The following is a 22,825-nucleotide window of genomic DNA, read 5'->3' on the forward strand; positions in this document are numbered from 1 at the left end:
ATATGCGAAGCACTAGCACTCTCAGAGCATAAATTATTACACTAGACTTCCTAATTCCTATGCAGAAATAGACCCAGAATTTCTTGGACTTGGATCTGAAACAATACACATTTTGGTGACACTAATCCTAACAGAATGAGAGAAATAAAGGCATGACATCGATATTAATAATAAACAGGACAGAGATTGGGAATTGATTCGTTTGCACGAGCACATGAAAGCTGTAAGTCCACCATATGCAATCGAGACTGCATAACTACAAGCACATAACTCGTAAGTACGAAAGGTTTCATCCATTCCTCATCTCGTGTTAGCAAAAAATTCGCTGCATTAGTTGCAGTCTACAGATTCAAATGAGCATTATGTGATTTTCAAGCAAGTAGCTCAAACACGAATCAAAGGATTTCGTGAGCTACTCTAGGAACTAGGACTCTTCGTAGGTGCTGAGTAAAGGTAGAAGCTGAATTTACATCCATAATAAAATTTAATTCGTCTCACGCAATCTGAGTTCCACCAAATGTTCATCCTTAACAAAAACTAAACTGAGTTCAACCTCAACAAAAAAAATTATTCTTAGGGATTAGGAATCATAACAAACTTGCGAAACTAGTAAATTACTTGACTTACGACAGCCTTTCCTCGGCTGTGAGGCATATGCCAACAAGTGAAAATATGCAAAACCATTTTTGTAATATCCTAAGCGTAATCATTTAATCAACTGTACCTATGGCGATATCCTCGCGAGATACTCGGGTTGAGTTGCAGTCGCCGTCATACGTGGAGTAGGCGGATTCACTTTTTCGTATAGGTCGTTGAAAAAGAGACATTTTTTCATAAAGATCTTCGTCTGGGTAGTAGCGGTAGTAGCAAGATAGAACGATTGTGACAATGGCCACAAATAGGTGAAGCAGGGCAATGATGGAGGTGCCCCAACCAAATCCAACGCTGTCAAACATGACCCCGGCGATAGATGGCCCGATGAAGGCGCCAAGAGCAAAAGAAGAATTCCAGAGTCCGGACACTAGTCCGTAGGTTGTGAGATCGTCCGGGAGCCCAGCCTCGACGGCTTCCTTATGCATTCCGCTGAAAGTGGCCACAAACTCGGCCCCGAACCCAAGGCCATGAACAACCAAGGCACAGATGCACAGTGGTATGCTGTTTTTAATGGGTAGAATGGGTGAAGGACCCAACAGTAAGAAAGCCACTGTGGCTGTTAAAGCCCCCATCGTTGTAGCAGCTCGCTCTGGAAGACATCTGTCGCATAAAAGGCCCCAAATTGGCGCAGAAACGGCATAAGCGAAGCCGTCTAAAACGAAGATTAGGCCGATCTCTAGAGGAGTGAGATTCCACGGACGTATGTGGGGCTCCAGAGTTGAAAACAAGAAGCCAACGCTGAGAGACCCCGACATTGTAGTAAATGCGAAAAGGAATATTTTTGGTTTCTTCATAAGCGAAAACACCGAGTATCTTGAAGGTGGTCTGGCGCAACTACCTTCCACAGGTAAAAAGTACCACACAATAGCTGCTGCGACCATCAAGACGCAGCCTAGCACCACAAAGGGCAGAGTGAAGCCTCCCAACTCGTACAAAGCTCCTCCGACTATGGGTCCCGCTATCAAACCAAGCGCGAAGAAAGTTTCGAGAGTGGCAAAAGCAGAAGCAACATTCAAGGGGAATTCCTGCGCTGTAATGCTATAAGCTGTGGTGCTGAAGGCGGCCCCACCCAGCGCTTCCATTATCCGAATGATGAACGAGAAAGTTAAGAAAACAGTAGGTCCGCTCATTCGGTTAAGAAATCCAAATAAAATGCACGATACTGAAACAGTAAAAATTCCAGCATTTTTCATAAAGTTGGCCCCTATTCTNTCCAAGTTATGTTAGATAATATACTACTTTTTTAGGTAATTAAAAGTTTTGATAAATTTTTAATATTGACTTTTAAAATTCACCTTAGGATTCCTGTGGCTACATCATCTTCCTACCGTAGAAATGATTTTGCAATAAATTGATTTTCATGTTCCATATTCTACCGTCAATGCCACAAATTTCGCCTCATCACTTAGGTTACCGGCTTTCAAACGAAACTGCATTTTTGGTTAATGAAACTGAGCCAATATTTTCTCGAGTGGATAAAAAGCTTCATAGTTGTTAGGTGGAAATCTAAGCATAGAAATTGTAGTTATGACTAGTATATTAAGCGGTTTTCAGGTACGACCGGCGAATAACGTGCGATTCACTTCAGGCTGGCAGCTTATGTGGCAAGGACGGTAATTCAGAACGTACACTCAGTACGTGCTTTCTTTCCCAACGACGACGGTTCTAAGAATGTCAAAAGGTGTTCATTTGATATTGAACTTTTCTTATAGATATTCTAAAAGTACGATCTACTGTGGAACGTACGTCACGATGAATATTACAACAAAAACTAATTGATGAAGTAGCGTTTTGGAAGTTAAACGAAATTGTTTCAAAAAATTGTTGAGAAATTATTCTTCGAGATATTCCAAAAAATATGAATTAACGTGGAATGTTTGCCGTGCTGGTTACCCCAACAAAATGAAGAGATAACGAGTAGTATTTTTGAACTGAAAAACCTCATTAGTCAGGGTTTAGTTGTTCCCGACTATGCATTTTTTAAAGGCTACAATAAAGAGTATAAATACGACGTACAGACTCGAGTAGTCGGAGATGATCCCACTATCCATGTTCACAGACTTCACTCGACGGCTTCTAACGACGCACTGGCGGGCGCGAACGAGAAGATATCGGCAACATAACTGTCATCGTGTACAGGCTTACTTGCCAGATAGTCACCAAGCGGCCGACATTTGCCAGATCTACTAGCCGTCTGCACTATCCCCTTGTGCAAGCACCTAAAACAGCGGTGCCATCTCACCTATACAATCTAGCGAAAGCGAAAATATCTAACGTCCGAATCTAAAATATTTTGCCTACTGTAGCAGAGCGTATCAAAGATTACAATATCAAATAGCGGTATTATTGCAGATTAACTACATCCAAAAAAAAGGGTGTTTTTTTTTTTAATTATATGTTTTTTGGGGTGTAGATTACGAATCTGAAATCCATTTTTGGCGGTCGGCATCGGAAAACCGATTTTTTTTTCGACCCAAAAATCGCGCTAAAAATGCCTAACCCGTTGCACTGCAACGGGTAAAGAAGACGAAAATGTTACCCGTTGCACTGCAACGGGTAACATTTTCGTCTTCTTTGTCCATAAATCTGGAGATACAAAAAAATCGGTTTTCCGATGCCGACCGCCAAAAATGGATTTCAGATTCGTAATCTACACCCCAAAAAACATATAATTAAAAAAAAACACCCTTTTTTTGGATGTAGTTAATCTGCAATAATACCAAAACAGCTTTCGAGAACATTTAAAGTAAATTCATGATCAACATTGACGATTGCCGAGGGTAATAGCAAGAGATTTTATAATATATACTTGACAAGCAACTTCAGTACGGAAGAGGTTTACATCAGTATGCCCAGAATCGTTTTCTAATTTCAAACCAGTTATAAAAACTGCATATTCGAAGGCCTAACTGATATAAATAACCTCATCATATTATAAAGATGTATGAACTACTATGAAAATATTTTGAATATTCTTTAGAATTAATTCAATAAAAGATTGCCTAACAGAGTTTAAGAATATTCATATGGACTAGAAAAATTCAAAATATAAGCGTCAATGGGTTCTGTAGAACTTCAAAGCTAAAGTTCATCAAGTTATCAATAATTAGCAGCAAGTATTCATAACATGACTCCGTCAGGCTCTGTCCCTCATCAGGCTGGGTCACACTTAAAAGCTGCGGTATTGCGTAAGCCAATGAATGAGATACGTCCCGCAGTGACCATTAATGTCAGAGTTATCTCTGAGAATAAGAAGCAATAATTAAATAATAGCAGTAATTCAAGTTGTGACTTTCCCATCGAGGTGGAACGTAGCTTCATCGCTATAAACCATACGTTGTAGAAATCAACAATCCTCCTGCCTGTGTATCATTACATCACAAACAATGCGCTTCACTTTGTTATTAAGTTTTAGATCCTGCACTAGTTTTAATCGCTGGAGCTTGTACAGTAAACGTTTTCGCAAATCTTGCCATGCAATTGTTTGGAGTATGCCAAGTTCTCTACTAGCACTATTAGTTTACTTACGTGGTGTGGACTGCGAATAAAACTTTCTTCAATTTGTCTTACGTCATCCTCAGATCCACGTGATCGGCTTGAACTTTATCTTTTACACACACACTTCCTGTTTGTTTAAATCACTTAAACCAAAGGCTAATGGTTTTTCTTGCCGGTGGTTCAACACGGAATTTGAGACAAAATGCCTGCTGCAATGTAATTCGCTGCTCACTTTTAACAAGCTCAAGAACGCAGAAATCCCTGTGCTGCACAGAAGCCATCTCACTCACAAGTGGCAGTGAAACTAAAACAAACCCTTTTTCTTTCTTATTTATTCTTATAGGAGCACTGGAAACTAGTCCATATTCCATAAAGCCCCTTGCCTAAACTGGGTTTAATTAGTACCTAACTGTTTTAACAGCTCTAAAAATGATAACCAGTAAAACATGGTAAAGGGAACAGTGAAAATTCCGAAACAAACCCCAAGGCGGCTGGCTGGCGCGAGAACTATAGCGGCCGTTTCTGCAACTACCACTGCCGCAACCGCCCAATTCCGCGTTTTAAAAGTTAACAAATTTTTTAATCTTTCTCTTTCCATTGATGTATAAATTTTTCCTTCTTGAATTTACACCCTTATAAATATGAATTTAGTAAATTGGGTCCATCATTTAGAATAACCCTGTATATGCTCTCAGTAATTCAGCAATAATTCCTCTGTATTTAATTCCTCTGGAGCAATAATTCCTCTTCGAACCAGTTCTCTTCATGAATACCCGGAATTTGATATTCTGGTAATTATTGAATCATATCAAGAAAAAATACTTCTCGTTATTATATTTTCATCAATATTATCTGCTAAAATTCCCATAAGAGAGCGTTTCACTAATCACACTAGCTGTCATATAGGCAGTATTATATTATATCTAATGAGTTATTAATTAGTAATTAATATTCTCGGCTCAGAGATGAGTGGACGTTCTATTCGTGTCCTGCTCGAAGGCAAACAGTCATAGTACCCCAGTCCACTTGGTCATAGTACCCCCGTCAACTTGGTCATAGTATCCCCGTCCACTTTGTATAGTACCCCCGTCCACTTAGTCATAGTACCCCCGTCCACTTGGTCATAGTACCCTCGTCCACTTGGTCATAGTACCCCCGTCCACTTAGTCACAGTACCCCCGTCCACTTGGTCATAGTACCCCCGTCCACTTGGTCACAGTACCCCCGTCCACTTAGTCATAGTACCCCCGTCCACTTGGTCATAGTAACACTAAGCAAAACAGCTTGCAGCGTTACAAAAAATATCTCCCGAAGTCAAAGTAATAATACTGAAGGTGAACGGTCGTCTGCATAATATTGACTAGAATGTACAACGATTTACCGAAATGCATTTATAATGCACGCGCTAAAACCGGACCACCCAGAACGAAAGTTTTCTTCCGATCTTCACTGTCGAGATAACACGATAAATTAGCTAATCAATGGAAAAAAGTAAAAGTAACTTATTGAAGATGGTGGGGAATGTAACGATTAACATTCAAGGGCAATCAAATATTTATTTATTCAAGTATTTGACTAAATATTTAAAAAAAACGATGTTTTAAATTACTGAAATATAGGGACGAAAATATAAACTTTAATTTTGGTCCGACACATTCTCATTATTTTGCTCGAATATTGAGACATAATTCGCGAATTTCATCTTTTAACGGGAGACTTCTTAATTCCTCGTATATGTGTGTGGATTAAATCAGGTAATTGTTGACTTACTTTTAACTTACGTTCACGGCAAACATGGAAGCTCTGATGGCGATACGTTGTAAAATTTCAAAATTTCAAGTTCAACAATATGGCTAGTTCAATAGAATTTACTTGAAAATTATTATTTAAAAATTGTTTCATTTAGGAACACGTTGGTAATTTATTCAAATTTTTTTTTATTATTTCGATAATTTTCGCACAATGATATTTCTTAAGATGCTAGTATTTTCTATTATCACTGTCGTATGATACTAAAAGCTTCACTTTTTTTGGTTTACGTACTGTAATACTCCGCTTGTCAAAAGCATGATTGTATCTCAATTGAATGATAACTTCGTTTCGGGACGAATATTTTTTTACAGATCGTCTCTGAATTTGAATTTATCCCCAAAGGTTTTGTGCAGGCATTAATGCCATTAGTTTAATGAAATCATAGATCAACCATAGATTCATATATATAAAAAACGATCTGTTCGATTTTTTTCTCCTTTTTCTGCTCACCCGTGCATTTTCACTACCGTTTACCATTTTATTGTGATCCTTCTCCATATGAAATATTGCAAAATTCACAGAACTCATATGGTTTCTAGCTGAATGTTTTCTATTGCACGAGTTTATGTTTATAATGACGACGAACGATATATTTATCTTAATCAGTTTCTTTTGTTCATTTTCAGTAGAAAATAATTTTTTCGTTGCAACTTAAATAATTTGTACGAGATCGCCCATTTGATTTTATAACGAGCAATTTTAGTTGAGTAAGTTATTTAATTATTATACTTAACTGATTGTTATTATTTTGAAAGTTGCGTGTAAGTTGCGCAAGAAGCTTTGCGTTCCGCGATGAATCTTCAACAAGCTTTGAACAAACATCTTGCCAATTAACGCTGCCAAATGGCTATTATTATTATTATTATTATGTATACTTTAGGTCGATCTCGGTAGTTTACTTGCAGGGTTTGCCTCAGCCATAAGTGGTCTTAGTTTTCGATACTCTGTGAGTGGGTCATAACAGCTCACCATCACCTTATTATCCGCTCTAGGAATTCAGTTATCAGCGATAAGCGCTGTTATCCTTTCTTGCAATTCAGTTATCAGCGATCAGTTGTTATCCTCTCTGGAAATTCAGTTATTAATGATCAGCTGTTATCCTCTCTAGAAATTCAGTTATCAGCGATCTGCTGTTATCCTCTCTAGAAATTTAATTATCAGCGATCAGTCCTGTTATCATCTCTAGAAATTCATTTATCAGCGATCAGCTGTTATCCTCTCTAGAAATTCAGTTATCAGCGATCAGTTGTTATCCTGTTGTTATCCTCTCTGGAAATTCAGTTATCAGCGATCAGTTGTTATCCTCTCTAGAAATTCAGTTATCAGCGATCAGTTGTTATCCTCTCTAGAAATTCAGTTATCAGCGATCAGCTGTTACCCTCTCTAGAAATTCAGTTATCAGCGATCAGTTGTTATCCTCTCTGGAAATTCAGTTATTAATGATCAGCTGTTATCCTCTCTAGAAATTCAGTTATCAGCAATCAGCTGTTATCCTCTATAGAAATTAAGTTATCATAACATACATAATAGATAACATAATTCATATCTTCGTTGAATGTCATGATTCATACGTATAATAGTGAGGCCGCGAATTAAACTATCAAGTGCAAAAGCTAAATTTATTCACAACAATAAACACCCAACTTGTCTTACCTGGATTATGAATCCAAAGACAATATAGAAGAAAACCAACGAGGAATATAAAGAAAAAAATATAACTCAGTACTCACTGCAGTAAGTGATAGAGAGCGCATCTTCTCGTCGACGAAAACTTGAGGTCACGGACAGACGGACGGACAGACAGACGGACGGACGACATGGCGAGCACAATAGCGTCTTTTTTACTTAAATGAGAAAATGCACTAAAAACGAAGCAAAAAGCCCTTTGTCGTACAATTGGCGGCAGCCTTGCTCTTGAATAAATAAGTGTTATGGGGTGAGGGGTAAATCGTCATTTCGACATGCATTTTTAGAACATTTCCTCATTTATGGAAAAAATGCACTATTGTGCTCGCCATGTCCGTCTGTCTGTCTGTCTGTCCGTCCGTCCGTCTGTCCGTGACCTCAAGTTTTCGTCGACGAGAAAATGCGCTCTCTGTCACTCATTGCTGTGAGTACCTACTGAGTTATATTTTTTAAGTATTAAAGGCAGCTAGGTACTTATTACTACTGATAATGACAATACAAAGAGCGCACTCCATGAAATATGGGAGAAATGTCCAAAAAGCTACGAGATTTCGCCCTTGTGTGGGTCATCCTGATCCATTTTAGCCCGCAAAAAGGCGTATTCGAGCTATTTAAATTTCAGAAAGTGTTGCTGTTAAGAAATTATTACCCATTCATTTTTCTGAGCTCAATCGATAGGACGATAATTTCATGCAGAGTTGGCAACATTCTACCAAAACGTACAATATAGAAATTAATCACAATATTCGTATTCGTGAAGGTACGTACACCACAAACGAAGCATTATCATTAAAATGCTATATCAAATTTTTGGGTGAAAATGCTCTTTTAACAGTATAGATGATTATGAACAAGAGATTTAACGGTCCTCCAGAAGCCGCTACACAACGCAAGAAATCCTATATTAATTATAATAAACGAACTAATGCTAGCGAACAAAATTAATAGCAAGATTGTTATTAGGTAAAAGTTTCCTAGGCTGGTTACGCTCAAAAATTGATAGATTTACAACGTCTTTCCTATTCAACAACCGATATCCGCTGGAAGATATCCGACCAACTTAATTAATATGGTTTGTTCTGAAGGAATTACTTTATTTAAGCTAGCAGTTAAACATCCAATTGTCGCAGTGGAATATCCAACATAGTTTGGGTCTATAACAAGAGGAGGATGTTAATTAATCCACTGACATTTAATTTTAGTGAAAAATTCTCAGTACCAAATAACATAAGAAAACAGTTTTTGCTAAGTTGCTTGACTAAAAATATCTAAAGCTAGGCCGCGTATAAATAAAACTTAGACGCGAGCAGCCGAAGGTTTCTTCTGCATTATAAATAACATTATGGTATTTACAGCAGTACAGCATTCATAAGTTTATTACAGATCATTAAGTGGCAGAATCATTAAGTGGCAGCAGTTATGAATATTAGGAGAGAGAAACAAACGACTTTATCAACACGATAGTCGTGTTTCAAAAGCACATAAAATGACACTGAATATGCGAAGCACTAGCACTCTCAGAGGATAAATTATTACACTAGACTTCCTAATTCCTATGCAAAAATAGACCCAAAATTTCTTGGACTTGGATCTGAAACAAACAATGCACATTTAGGTGACACTAATCTTAACAGAATGAGAGAAATAAACGCATAACATTGATATTAATAAATAATAATTAACAAGACAGAGATTGAACAGGTAAGAAGTACCACACCACGACTGCTGCGACCATCAAGAGGCAGCCTAGCACCACAAAGGGCAGAGTGAAGCCTCCCAACTCGTACAAAGCTCCTCCGACTATGGGTCCCGCTATCAAACCAAGCGCGAAGAAAGTTTCGAGAGTGGCAAAAGCAGAAGCAACATTCAAGGGGAATTCCTGCGCTGTAATGCTATAAGCTGTGGTGCTGAAGGCGGCCCCACCCAGCGCTTCCATTATCCGAATGATGAACGAGAATGTTAAAAAAACAGTAGGTCCGCTCATTCGGTTAAGAAATCCAAATAAAATGCACGATACTGATACAGTAAAAATTCCAGCATTTTTCATAAAGTTGGCCCCTATTCTCTCCAAGAACTGGCCGTATATTGGACACACAGTAAACACAACCAGTTCGAAAACTGCAAACACGAAACTGTACTGCGTGGCTGTGACACCTTTCTTCTCAGCTTCATGTGGGTAGAATGGTGCTTGTATAGAAATGCACACGGCCATGAAGAACTGTGCAATGCAGAATACGATGAGAATTAACAACTGCTTACGGGTGTAGTTTCCCATCGTGGATGCATTCACCCTCTCAGACTCAAGGAACCGACGTCACTGCAATGCGTCTAACAGTCCTTGTCCTTACGAGAACAGCAATCTTTCAAAATGAGTGCCCCACAACCGAGCTATGTAGAAAAAATTCATGACGTTAAACCAGCTGTCCGACTATTGTGAATCCTCTGAAGATGTTAATAAACATGGAATTTAGTGCGTCGAAATCAGGCCAAACAACTCATGAGGACAGCCTATCATCACATGAACAGACACATGTGCTGTGCACCGTGCAGTCGACTAGACTCTGGAGCTGAGGTTGGAGGTACACTCTCTCGCCCTCTTCCCTCCGCAGCCCCAAGTGCAGCTGTTGCCTGTAGTGCCAAGCTGGTTCGTGGAGGTGGGACGCTCTGCAGTTGGAACCAATGTTGCCAGGCCCTTTTCAGGCCAAATTTCGCAAATGTGGTATTTCTTGAATGCATTGGCCTGAGAAAATTCATGTGGCCTTTTTTGGCCTTTTGGGGCCTTTTTCATAGAAAATATGTATCTCAATTTTTTTTCGTCATTCACGTATAATTTCGTTTGGCCTAAGATGAGTACACTTGAATTTCGACACGTAACTGTGTCAACACTTCCGTTTAAGCTTGGCAACACTATGTTTCAACTTGAACCATAGGATTATATCTAGTTACCTACTCGTATTAATAACCATGGATGGCTGAGCTGAGAGCGCATAATGGTCGGGTATAGAGTTCCCTTCTGAAGAGTGGTAAAATTATCATAAAATATAATTTTTAGTATTATTTCACGTTTAAATAGAACCCAATTCGTAGTGAGCGTAAACGTCTCCGTTGCATCGCTTCTCTCTACCCTGTGCTTCTGTTCTCGCCTTCCTGTTCTTCACTCTCCTCAGCTCTCTTTTCTGCCTTCCCTTCCTGTTCATCGTTCTCCCCTCCCTGTTCATCATTCTCCCCTAAGTGATATATGAGGTTACAGCTATAACTGATATATGAGGTTACAGCTATAAGTGATATATGAAGTTAAAGCTCTGTTTCGCGATACTTCTCGCTTCGAGTCACCGACATGTGGAACAGCCTCCCTGAAGATATTGTTGACGCTCCGAGCCTCCGATTATGAACGCGTTCAAGAACAGGCTAGACAAGGCCATGCAGGAGCATATGTTTAGTCATGAAATGCCTCGTATCCTTCGGAACACCTGAAATCTATAAACAATTTGAAACCTACCGTTCGTTGAAAATATTTGATCAAAAGGCCAGTCTTTTAGTTCTGCGAACTAGTCAAGAAAAGTACAAGAATCGGCGACAGGCTTATCCAGACCTATTCTTCAATGCCGAAGATCCTATTCTATACTATACTTCAGCTTTTTAGAGCGAGGCACAAAAAATTTCACTTTGACTTTTCTTAATCCATTTTACGCTCATGTAAACTTGTTTAAATTCAATTGCTTACTTGACATTAAGGTAGATTAGTATTTTGGTCAGTCGTGATGACATGTCACCATGATAAATGATTTTTTTTCAGCAAATTGCCTTCGAAGGTATTCAATTACTTGGATTTGATTTATATAAAATAATCCGCTCCAAGTTATGTTAGGCAATATACTACTTTTTTTAGGCAATTAAAAGTTTTGATATATTTTTTACATTGACTTTTAAAATTCACCTTGGATTCCTGTGACTACATCATCTTCCTACCGTAGAAATGAGTTTGCAATAAATAGATTTTTATGTTCCATATTCTACCGTCAATGCCACAAACTTCGCCTCATCACTTAGGTTACCGGCTGTCAAACGAAACTGCATATTTGGTTAATGAAACTGAGCCAACATTTTGTCGCGTGGATAAAAAGCTTATAGTTGTTAGGTGGAAATCTAACCATAGAAATTGTAGTTATGACTAGTATTAAACGGTTTTTATGTACGAACGGCGAATAACGTGCGATTCACTTCAGGCTGGCAGCTTATGTGGCAAGGACGGTAATTTAGAACGTACACTCAGTGAAATTGACGTAATTTCTGTTGTCTGAAAGCCTTATAGTAGATGTGTGAACTTCAAATGATTTTAACTACCTTTAATTTGAAATTTTATTTTTAATTTTGAATAAGGCATTTTTTGCCCTTTTTGTTAGCTAAATTGGCCTTTTTTCTTGGATCCATCTGGCAACCCTGGTTGGAACACTATATGCAGGCAACAAAACACATGCTCGTTAATAAAAATATGAAAAATGCTTGAGGAAATGAAGAGCAGGGGCATTTGTCGGCAAGTAAATGTGTTCAAAACTTCTGTTATACTGGTCCGAACAGGAATGTAAGATGAGCGAGTTAGTTTCATGGAGGTTTAAATACTATGCAGGTTCAGCCGCCCAGGCTAACGGTAAGTAAACCAGCTGTAAACCAGTACCTATAGATGCATAAGCGATGAAGATCGAAGACGCTTTCAAGAACAGACTAGACGAAGATATGCAGGAGCATATGTTCAGTCTTGAAATGCCTAAAGGCCCGTTTCCACTACGGGACTGATTCTGAAGGATTGAGATTGGCCTGAGACCAATAAGCCACATGGCTGGACTTGATAACTGGCGTGCGCATTTCCACTACGCGCGTGTGCTGGGATTGAGACTGACCGTCTGAGCTACCGCACTCGCTGGCCTTTGAAAATAGATTATGCTGCCGCTCTTGCTTTACTAGCTGTTGTCACCATGCGCAGGAGGAAACAAAGATCTATTTACCTAATAGCAGTTATGAAACGCAAGAATGGTTTCAAACTTCTCATTAACATAGTTTATTCGTGTAATAACATGCATTCACCAAGGGATTAAGAAACAGCATTATCTTATTATACCTTTAATGTGTCGAGAAAAATAAATGTAATAAATACGTCAGAATGTTTAACCATGTCTGGTTTTTTGGTCTATAGATTTAGATAGGTATCAGCGTGCTTCACAAATGCTACTACTATTATTGGTTAATGTGTTTATTTACTATTTACTGAGTATACATACACTGTAAGTACAATAAGATAAGTAAGATTTTTTAATTGACGTACGAGTGAATCTATGTCAATAAACAGATAAAATCGGTCAATGAGAAGCTAGGAAGTATTATTTCCATTTTCGATGTTCGTGGATGGATATAATTTCTCCATTTCTTTACTTATTTTCTCTAATTCTCAAGATTCTGTCTATGTAAAAAGAGCCTTTTACTTGCCAGAAGCAAGGTGCCTCTCTCTATAAATCGATAAGCCTTTCAGTGACATCTCTGCTTCAGTCTCCGTCGTGCGACATGGTCAGTTGAGCAAAGAGGCAGGCAATGGTGCGTCTATTGGAGCTCCCGCCCACACTACAGCGGCCAAGGCGGTATTGGGCTTACTCGACTGGCCAGAAAAACTTTAAGTGCTTTGGGTGCAATGCACCAGCTAGTCGCCTCCGAAGACGTTAATCATCAGAAATATTTGGAGCAGACTAGTCGACTCGACTAATCAACGCGACTATTCGCCCGTGTATGAGCACCTTTAACCGAATCCTCTCCTCATGTGTAGGCTCTCAGCCGGCATAACTGGATTCGGAGCGAATACAAGCCCCACCTTAAGCTAGCACTATTATCAGCGGCGGCAGTAGGATAGTGCACTTGCACTGCAGTGTAACGCAGCACTGGCGGCGCCATGCTCACCGGTTCATGTACATGCGGCGAAAGTGTGAAATCTGCCGCTGCAGCCACAGCAGAGAACATATAACAACAAACATTGACTGGAAGACGCGGCAAGAGTAACACTTGGCTCTATCACAGACCTATCTAATATAGTTTCTTTATAGAAAAGTAAAAATATCGCAGAAGGAATAGATGAAATTATCTTCCATAATAAAAATTTCTTGACTTCTAGCCGCCGAGTTGGAGAAATTCTAGTATTTTTAAGGAATTGTTTCAGGACAAAGAGGAGCTCAAATACTGGAAAGAAATTTTCATTACTGGGTATTAGAATGTTGCATGCACACAGCGTTTGTGCTTCTTAATGCACTGCAACGATTTTGTCCGGTGTCAATCTGGCGTCTCATATTCATTAGAATTATATAATAAGATATGATCATCTATAATTGATACGCAATATTCATTAGAAGTTATAGAGATTGATGGAAAAGTACTTGACATGAGTCAGCGTCTGGACAACATCACGTGACAGATCACGCGATCAAGACCTCAGTAGTGGGCGGAAGCCGTGACTCTATAAAAGGGCTGGGAACCTTAGTTGGGCCCCACGCAGAAGCTAACGAGCGCGCCAGTGCGACGTCACTCGCGTTAGAATTACTCCGACCTAACGGTCGCCGTCTTAGCTTTACCTGTATCGTATCCCTCACACATAAGCACGCCATATCAAGATAAGTTCTCTTAACAGATGGTGTCTTACTTATCCCTTACGAAATTAGTAAACTCTTTAATATAGCTCTTTAATATAGCAACGGACAGTAGCTCCTGACAATATTATTATGTTGTTAAACATCCGAAAACTTTACCAAATTAATACTTTTCCTTTTCATTGTTAAATACGGGCTCCAACATGAATTATGTGTATTTATGGCAATTCTTCAAATAACGTAATTCTGCTTAGCCCAATGCGTTAGGATACCAATAAATATTTGAATATTTTGTTACTGTATTAATCAAGAATATTAGTGCAAATATCGTTCAGGTTCCTCGCATCTCGACCCACCAATGAAATGCACAAGAAGATGGTTCTCACAACGCAATTATAAATATTTGAATATTTTAATAATGTATTAATTAAGAATTTTAGCGCAAATATCGTTCAGGTCCCTCGCATCTCGACCCACCAAAGAACTGCACAAGAAGATGATTCTTACAACTCAATTCCTTACATTGTGCATAGCTGCATACGCAAATAAGGCGTCCGCTTAACAAGCTCTATGATAGGTTCTTGGAAGCGGTAACATTGCCATCATTACAGCGTGAAATGTCAGTATTTTTCAAACTTGATATAAAAAATGAACAAAGGAAATAAAGGGGTGAAGAGAGATGGATTGAACAGAAATTAGCTTGGAGTGATAGCGTGGAGTGACCTCTGGACAGGTCAACACGACATGCTTGCTCGTGTGGTTCAAATGTGGTCAGCAGTTGCTCATGAATAACATAGCCCGGTTGATCTTCATAAAAACTGAAGTGTATATGGAACAAATCTGCCAGATCTTAGGTTTATGTGACATCTCGTGATGTCAAAAGCATTAACGAAATATTTAATCCGCCAAATGGTAATACATTGAAAAGGAAAATAAAATCAAAGAAATGTAAATAATAGGATTATTTGGAAAAAATAGTGGTAACGGAAAATTTGAACGAACGATACGAAATTATTAATAGTGACATCTTGACTGGAGTGGCAAGTTGCATCCCGTAATCATTTCTTCAAGTAAAATTCATATCCAAGACCAAACGTCTTTAGATTGCGACGAAATCATAACTAGTACCTAATAATTTTATCCAAGAAAAGAGAGCATAGACGATAGACCTTTGAAATTCGTGCTAGTGAACTCGGTGGGCAGCATCAGTATTCCGACAATTGAGTATAGAGAGCGAATTAGAGAGAGCGAATTTTCGCAATAAATGGCAGGAGAGAACCAGGCGGAAAAGCGAGCAAATTAACTCAGGTCGACCACTCGAACGATATCAAGACATCACCGGCCGCACACGGTCAGTCAGCGGAGCTGGAAGACAAGTACTTAAGAAGTCATGTCCATAGATCCAGCAGGCCTGTAAATAATGTAAGAAGTAAACGCATGCATCAAAGTGAAAGTGCACAAAGAGTTTTGAAATGTGTTTACACGAACTTGGATTCCGTTTTGATTCAAAAAAGTGAACTATTAACTGTGATCGCAAACGAGTGTATAGACATTATTTGTATTACAGAAAGAACAGACTAGACGAAGCTAAGCAGGAGCATAAGTTCAGTCTTGAAATGCCTAACACCTTACGAGTTACGAGCCTTCCAGAGTTCCAGTAAGTCCAGCAGCTATCTCAATCAATTCATCAGTTATAAAATATCGCGTTTAGAAGGCCGAATTCCTTGTGGAATCAAGTGACAAAAAATACAAGAATCGGCAACAGGCCATGGGCCTATTTCTTCAGTGCCGACAATTCGATTCTCTAGGATAACATGCACTTGATTAGCAACGTCAGTACGGAAGAGGTTTACATCAGTATACGCCAAACACGTTTTTTAATTCCAAAGTGGTTATAAAAAATGCATTATTTTGATGCTAACTGATATAAATGACCTCATCGGATGATAAAGAAGTGTAAATACAGATAAAGATGTTTTGAATCCTCTTTAGAATTAATTTAATAAAAGATTACCTTAACACATTTTAAGAATATTCATCTAAAATCTGAATTAGGGAAATTCAAAACATCTGCGTCTGGTTGTGCTGAACTTCAAAGCTCCTGCCAAAGTTCATCAAGTTAGCAGTAATTAGCACCAAGTATTCATAACATGGACGTCTCGGACAAATTTACGGCCGGACCCGCGGCCGGTCTCGCGGCCTCCGGACTCCAAACATAGAAAAAACCTAGTCAACAAACGAAAACCTCGCAGGTTAGGTCCAGTTAGGAACAGGTTTCATTAAAGACACAAAAAAACTAGAAAAATCCATAAAAACACTAAGAAAACCTTTCCGGCCACGAGACCGGCCGCGGGTCCGGCAGTAAATTTGTCCGAGACCTATAACATGGCCCTGCCAGTCTCTGTTCATCATCAGGACCTGTATCAGTATTGTCAAGACCTGTGTTTCGGTATTGCGTACGCCAAAGTCCGTGGTTGACCACGGACTGCGCAAATGGTCACTGCGTCTTGCAGTGACCATTGATGTCAGAGTTATCTTCGAGATTATGACGCAATAATTAAATAATAGGAGTAATTCAAGTTGAGCTGACTTTCCCACTGAGGTAGAACGTAGCTTCATCGCTATAAACCATACGTTGTAGAAATCCGTAATCCTCCAGCATGTGTAGCATATCACAAACAATGCGCTTCACTTTGTCATCAGGTCTTAGATCCTGCACAAGTTTTAACCGTTAGAGCTTGTACAGTTAACGTTTCCGCAGAACTTTCCTTGCAGTTGGGTGGGGTATGTCAAGTTCTTTAATGCAGCTCTAATTGCTGACTTACGCGGAGTGCGAACAAAACTTTATTCAGTACGTCTTGCACGCGGTCGGCCTGAGATTTGTCATTTACAAATACTTCCAATTTATTTAACACGTTGGCCGCGATGTGCGCCACATATGTACACGCTGAACTTTCCAAAATTGCGATGCGTGCATATGTTACATGCTCATGAAAAATACATATTTTTATAAAACTCAAATTTCTCATTTGAATTCACAATTTCAATGATACAACTCATTTGGCCTGTTAGGAAGGGCTTTGAAGTAAACTACTGCATGGAGAAATAGTTTTATTTTCCAGCGAAATTTCTCATTTGAATTTACAATTTCAACGATACAACTCATTAGGCCTGTAAGGAAGGGCTTTGAAGTAAACTACTGCATGGAGAAATAGTTTTATTTTCCAGCGTAAGTGGTAGGTACAAAAATTGCAAAATTCGTGTCCATTGATGCAAGCGAAATAATGGTATCTCTGCATAAAAATAAAATAACTTTTTTTATCCTCTGAAACAAAAAAAACTTGGGTGTTACCAGCAGCAATACGTTGCAAGCGTGATCACAAAACAATTAACGCACATCAGCACATGTATATGGTTTGCCTTCACAATCATCAAAGAAGGTTTTCACCTTGCGAGTTTTTACCCTTGCTACGACATTTCTGCTGAGAGCATTTGTAGCATTCATAGCAGCGCTTCCTGGTTTTAATTATAGTTGGTTTGATCAAAGTGTGCTCCCTCTCTTCCCCTCGATAATTTGAGATCGATACATCCCGATTTTACACCCTCTGAGTGGCTGCCTGTAACGAGCAACATTGCTATTTGCTTTCCAAATTCTGTAATTTAAACCGAAGCTCGAGAATAATACTAGTTGAAGAGTACTCGTGAATAGACAACTGATGTGCCAGTTAGCAGTTCAATTGCCACTTTCCGGTACCGTTTTGTGCTTCGTCTTACATCCGTACTCTACGAAGTCATCTGATCTGAGATGTCTACGCCTTTTCTTAGCTGCGTTATAATCAATTACACCTCCTGGCTTCAAAATTTCAACGCCATTATAGTTTTTATAACGATGGAACTAATGTATCTGTGTGCTCTGGAATAATTGAGAGGCACAAGACAGATCGCTTGTCTTTCCAATGATACACTTTAATGCCAGCTGCGTTCTGTTGCGAAATCATTTCTCCTGTTATCACTTTTGCATTTTGCAGTGCTTTTGAAACAAATTTTCTATTTTTTCTTAAGGGCCCAACAGTAGTAGGTCTTCTCTTTCAACAATTTTTCTGCTACATGCAGGGACAGATTTATAGAAATTGTCAGCAAAAATAGTTGAACCCTGTCCAGGAAGGGGATGACATAGCAACAAAACAACAGGTTCGGAATGGCTGAACGCGGCTTCTCGTTCCATGTTTCTAGCGTTTATTTGAAGGTTCCAAGTAAATGCATCAGCTGAGCAAAGTGTGTACAGCTGTGCGCTGTACTAGTTTGTCGGAACTTTGCTCTAAAATCGGAACTCTCCGAATTGTCGGAACTCTACTCTGCTACGGAAGTTGTGACCAAGGTTGTTGTGTTGTGTTGTGTGTTGTGTTGACTTGTAATTGTCGGTAAGCTTTTGCACAAGTAGTTATATGTTATGAAGCCTTTTTGACTTTTCAGAACGAGCATTAGCATTGAAGTGCTCGCAGCGTAGCAGCAATGAATGTTTATCTCCTGACACGTTATTGCAGATGTACGGATAGTCATAATTTTATTTTTTTAGATTGGTAGAGTTTGTGTTATTCGTTCATGAGAATTGATGATTTACTGACTAAATGTCATTAAAATTATTTCATGATGAATTTGATGAAATCCGAAATAAGTAGACTACTTCTTGATAATTAATAAATTGCATATAGTTACAGAAATTTATGATCAACGAGTTTGAAGGCTTAATAAACTTAATTGCAACATTCACAAGTAAAAGCAGTGGGAGATATAAATTCAAGTCACTGCAAGTTCCAGCCTTGGTTTGCTTACTAATCCCATTGCAATTATTATCAGCCCCCAAAATTTCTTTATTTCAAGAGCATTTGCGGGAGTCCAGCATTTCAGTTGCGATCTTCTTGTAATCTTCGTGTTCTGCATAACTTGATCAGCATATTTGTTTGTTTCAGCAACTATTTCAGAAATAATTTCTCCCGGTACAAAGAGATTTTAAGCATGAAATGGCGCTACTGTTTTCTGGGACCAGTTGGGAGTGGTTCTCGTCGATGTTCTTCTTTACCTGTAAAGATGTTGTCTTGATGTTGCACTAACATGATGTGCAAAAAACAAGTGTTTCTCGGATCAGTTGTGTTACGGGCTTTAAATTTCAATGAAATTAGATCATCTCTTCCTCTTCTACCAAAAGCAACTAGCTAAAACTCTGTCAACGGGTCATTAAATGCTATTCAACAGTGCAATTCTTTTCTTGCCTCATGACGCTTTTATTGACACCAGCATTGATTATCATCGCTAAGAACAATACAATTCAAGAATGTTATCACACTAGGGAGAATTTGACATACTCAGCACCTACAATACTCTGCACCTGGTTCCAACCAACGCTAAAACCTATTTAATAGAAAATAAGGTATGGCGGAATGATAACAAACTGAAGCACCAGATTCTTGTGCAACACTCTCACAATTTAGACATTTGAATGGAAATATTTAATGCCTAAAGATCCCATAAATTTTGAAATAATGAAATAGCACCATCAAATGTAGTGACTGAACTGACAGATTAGATGCCATCATCCGCTTTTAAATGAGATACATTAGATATGAACAAAACATAATAGTACAGTTGTATATATATATATATACCATATAATAAGACAAGCTTTAAAAAAAAGTTTCAATCACTATATTAGCTTTAGCAAATCCAGTTTATTGAAAGTGTCTTTATACTATTTGCACTAAGGTACTTCTAATAGTACAACAGACATAAGTTATATAACAGATCAAAGTCCAGAATCAGTAAGTGGCAGCATTTATAAACATTAGAAGAGAGTAACGCACGACTTTATCAACACGATTGTTGACCCTGCCGTGTTTCAAAAGCGCATAAAATGACGCTGAATATGCGAGGCACTGGCACCCAAAGAGCATAAAATATTACACTAGACTTCCTATGCAGAAAGACCCATAATTTCTTGGGCTTGGATCTGAAACGATGTAGATTTTGGTGAAAATATAATCCTCCCAAATGAGATGGTAAACGAATAATAATAACAATAATAAACGATACATAGATAAGGAATTGATTCGCATGCACGAGCACACAAATGCTGTAAATATCGTCCTCCATATACAAGTCCTCCAAATGCAATCGAGAGTCGAGACTGCATAACTACAAGCACATCACTCTTCAGTACGAAAGGTTTCATACATTCTATATCTCGTGAAAGAAGAAACTTCGCTGCATTATTTGCAATTTACAGTTTCAAATGAGCATGATGAGATTTTTCAATCAAGCAGCTTAAAAACGAATCAAGGGATTTCGTGAACTAGTCTATGAACTAGGATTCTTCGTAGGTGTTGAGTAAAGGTAGAAGCTGAATGTAAATTCATAATAAAATTTAATTCATCTCACGCCATCGGAGTTTAATATCAAATCACTAATAAAAACCTTTCATTCTTAATGATTAGGAATCACTACAGAAAATTGCGAAACTATTAAATTTCTTGACTTACGACAGCTTTTCTTCGCACAAGGCAAATAACGAAAATATACAAAGGCAGTAATTATTTAATCAACTGTACCTATGGCGATATCCTCGCGAGATACGCGGCTTGAATTGCAGTCGCTGTCATTCGTGGAGTCGGCGGATTCACTTTTTCTTACAGATAGTTGAAAAAGAGACGTTCTTTCAGAAAAATCTTCGTTTAGACAGTAGCGGTAGTAGCAAGATAGAAAGATTGTGACAATGGCCACAAATAGGTGAAGCAGAGCAATGATGGAGGTGCCCCAACCAAAGCCAATGGTGTCAAACATGACCCCGGCGATGGATGGCCCGATGAAGGCGCCAAGCGCGAAAGATGAATTCCACAGTCCGGACACTAGTCCGTAGGTTGTGATATCGTCTGGGAGCCCAGCCTCGACGGCATCCTTCTGCGTCCCGCTGAAAGTGGCCACAAACTGGGCCCCGAAGCCAAGGCCATGAACCACCAAGGCACAGATGCACAGAGGTAAGCTGTTTTTTATGGGTAGAATGGGTGAAGGACCCAACAGCAAGAAAGCCACTGTGGCTGTTAAAGCCCCCATCGTTGTAGCAGCTCGCTCTGGAAGACGTCTAAAACGAACATTAGGCCGATCTCGAGAGGAGTGAGATTCCACGGACGTATGTGGGGCTCCAGAGTTGAAAACAAGAAGCCAATGCTAATAGATCCCGACATTATTGTGAAGGCGAAAAGGAATATTTTTGGTTTCTTCAGAAGCGAAAACACCGAGTATCTTGAAGTTGGTGTGGCGAGACTACCTTCCACAGGTAAGAAGTACCACATCACAGCTGCTGCGACCATCAACACGCAGCCTAGCACCACAAAAGGCAGAGTGAAGCCTCCCAACTCGTACAAAGAGCCTCCGACTATGGGTCCCGCTATCATACCAAGCGCCCAGAAAATTTCGAGAGTGGCAAAAGTAGAAGCAACATTCAAGGAGAACTCCTGCGCTATAATGCTATATGCTGTGGTGATGAAGGCGGCATGTCCTAGCGCTTCCATTATCCGAATGATGAACGAGAATGTTAAGAAAACAGTAGGTCCGCTCATTCGGTTAATAAACCCAAATAAAATGCACGATACTGAAACAGTAAAAATTCCAGCATTTTTCAAAAAGTTGACCCCTATTCTCTCTAAGAACTGTCCGTATATTGGACACACAATAAACACTACCAGTTGGAAAACTGCAAACACGAAACTGTACTGCGTGGCTGTGGCACCTTTCTTCTCAGCTTCATGTGGGTAGAATGGTGCTTGTATTGAAATGCACGCGGCATTGCAGAACTGTGCAATGCAGAACACGATGAGCGTTAACCACTGCTTACGGGTGTAATTTCCCATCTCTCAGACTCGAGGGATTCGACGTCACTGCAATGCGTCTATCAGCACCTGTCCTTATGCGAAGAGCACTTTATCAAAATATGTGCCTCATTCCCAAGCTTTGTATAAAACAATTCAAGACGCTCCGATCATTGTGAATCCTCTACGGATGTGGAATTTCAGCGTGGAATTTATTGCGGCAAAGTCAGGCCAAACAACTCGTGAGGGAAGCCTGTCGTCACATGAGCAGACAGATGTGCTGTCACTGCTGTGCACTGTGCAGTCGACTGGACTCTGGAGCCAAGGTTGGAAGTACACTGTCTTGCCCTTCCCCTCTCCTCTCCGCAAACCCAAGTGTGGCTGTTGTCTGTGGTGCTAAGCTGGTTTGTGGAGGTGGGACGCTCTGCAGTTGGGACACTATGCAGACAACAAAACACATGGTCGTTACTAAAAATATGAAAAATTCTTGAGCAAATGAAGAGCAGGCGGAAGTTGTCGGCAAAAATGAAAAAATTGTCCATGTCTTCGTTTTTGCTCGTACGAACAGGAATGTAAGCTGAGCAAGTATCGTGGAGGTGGAAATACAATGCAAGTTCAACTGCCCAGGCTAAAGGCGTTACACACGGGGCTAGTATTCGCTTCGAGTACTCGTACTCTGAATATTGTGATGAT

The 22,825-nt window shown here is 39.4% G+C and overlaps 1 protein-coding gene and 1 pseudogene across 1 annotated transcript; both read right to left on the reverse strand.

Moving 5' to 3' along the window:
- Window positions 1–214: 214 nt before the first annotated feature.
- Window positions 215–10,182, reverse strand: LOC108670536 (MFS-type transporter SLC18B1-like). The gene is made up of 2 exons (XM_018158001.2): window positions 9,363–10,182; window positions 215–1,488 (listed from the first exon to the last, which is right to left on the reverse strand). Exons 1-2 carry the CDS (start codon window positions 9,923–9,925, stop codon window positions 711–713), a joined length of 1,341 nt encoding a protein of 446 aa, XP_018013490.2. The 5' UTR covers window positions 9,926–10,182; the 3' UTR covers window positions 215–710.
- LOC125177981 lies at window positions 10,146–22,174 on the reverse strand (annotated as a pseudogene).
- Between the last annotated feature and the right edge of the window lie 651 nt (window positions 22,175–22,825).

This window comes from Hyalella azteca, unplaced genomic scaffold, assembly GCF_000764305.2.
Source record: "Hyalella azteca isolate HAZT.00-mixed unplaced genomic scaffold, Hazt_2.0.2 contig6184, whole genome shotgun sequence".
Classification (NCBI taxonomy): Eukaryota; Metazoa; Arthropoda; class Malacostraca; order Amphipoda; family Hyalellidae; genus Hyalella; species Hyalella azteca.